The sequence below is a fragment of the Marmota marmota genome, unplaced genomic scaffold, assembly GCF_001458135.2.
Source record: "Marmota marmota marmota unplaced genomic scaffold, marMar, whole genome shotgun sequence".
Classification (NCBI taxonomy): Eukaryota; Metazoa; Chordata; class Mammalia; order Rodentia; family Sciuridae; genus Marmota; species Marmota marmota.
The window spans coordinates 12,820,630-12,822,273 of NW_026000283.1; the positions used below are offsets into that span (position 1 = coordinate 12,820,630).

General features: G+C 41.0%; 1 protein-coding gene across 1 annotated transcript; it reads left to right on the forward strand.

Moving 5' to 3' along the window:
* The first annotated feature begins 267 nt into the window (after positions 1 to 267).
* LOC107153056 (testis-expressed protein 13B-like) lies at positions 268 to 1,368 on the forward strand. The gene has a single exon (XM_015498556.1). It carries the CDS (start codon positions 268 to 270, stop codon positions 1,366 to 1,368), a length of 1,101 nt encoding a protein of 366 aa, XP_015354042.1.
* The last annotated feature ends 276 nt before the right edge of the window (positions 1,369 to 1,644 follow it).

Consider the following 1,644-nt stretch of genomic DNA (forward strand, 5'->3'; position numbering starts at 1 on the left):
GCTAGGCAAGTGCTCTACCACTGAACGACAACCCCAGCCCAAGGATTTTTTAAAATATTTTTTTAGTTGTCAATGGACCTTTATTTTATTTGCTTATATGTGATGCTGAGAATCAAACTCAGTGCCTCACACATGCTAGGCAAGTGCTCTACCACTGAGCCACAACTCCAGCCCTCTAATGAATACAGCTCTTAAGTAGCTAAGTATGAACTTAAATAAACCCTCACCCCACTAGATGGCAAAACAGAGCAGAGAGAGGTAGTTAGAATGGCTGTGAATTTTAATGACCCAGCCAGTGGCTTCTACCAAAGGGAGGTTGTAGATTTTATAAATGAGCAAATACTTCGAAATGGAGTTAGTGCAGACATCTATACAATGCAGACAAGCAAGACCTGGGGTGAATTGGAGAAGAAGTTACAGGCCATCCTGACTGACTCAGCAATTCCGGAATCCATTAAGAAGTCTTGTGCCTGGAGTGTCCTGGCCCTGGCAGTGCGCTTGGCCAGGAAGCAGAAGAAAGAGTACACAGAAAAGGTAATGAAGCTGCAGGAACAGGTAGATGAACAAAAACTGTTCATTAATGTGCTGATAGGAATGGTAAATAGACTCAGGGATACTCAACAAAAGGAAAGGGAGAAAGCTCAGTTTCAACTACAACAAAGCCTTATAATCCTTCATAGAATAGAAGGGGAACGAAATTTACTCAGAAGTGAGCTTCTTAAGGTATTAAGCACTCCATTTCAGGGGCAGGAAGTAATGAAAGAAGAGGAGAATGGAAATGAGACACAGACATTAAACAAGTTTGCATTTGCTCAAGACACAGGAATTGATTGGACTGGGGAGGAAACTGTGGGGGAATCAGGTCAAGAGGCTGCAGCAGCCACAGCTGCTACTATTACTGCTTCTGATGTAGAGGGAGAAGAAAAGGAAAATTTGATTTCTGTTAGTGAGAATGACCAGGAGGTAACCGTTTTTTCTTGTTCTGGTATCTTGGAGGACTGGAGCCAGGCTAGTCCACTGCTACCTCTTAGTCTGTCTGAACCCTCCTGCTCATTCCTGCCTAGCTTCCTTCCAGCAGAAACTGCAAGGGAAACTGTGGTAGTTTCTCCTGGGAGTTATGCTGGGTCTACCTGGAAGGGTAAGCGACTCCATACCAGGAAGTTTCTGCCAGAAAGGTTTAAGCCAAAGCCTGGCTCCTCTCACTCAACAAGATGTGGCATCAAGCGCAGAGAGGGGGATTGGGATTGTGAACAGTGTCATCTGATGAATTTCTCATGGCGAAATGTGTGTTTCAAATGTGGAAAATTCCCGTACACAAAGGAAAGCGTACAGGTTTTTCTCCCAGTTAAGGATCTCTCTGAATTTTAAATAATTCATATCCTGAGGTTCTTTTCTGATTATAAGCAAAATGAGAATACATTCTTGACTACATATTATTATAAGAACAGTCAAGCAAAAAAGGAATAAGATATAAACATCATCTTTGACCTTGATACTCAGAAATATTTTATCTGTTTACTTCCATCTCTGAGTACAACCAACTATGTCAATGAACCATAGTAAATAGTTATATTAAACATTTTTCTACATTTATTTCTACATGTATGAATATAGTAGTTTATTACCTGTTTTGCTACATTTACA

Excerpts from the sequence above, each read along its gene's own strand:
- LOC107153056 (XM_015498556.1), top strand. The coding sequence starts at position 268 with ATGGCTGTGAATTTTAATGACCCAGCCAGTGGCTTCTACCAAAGGGAG.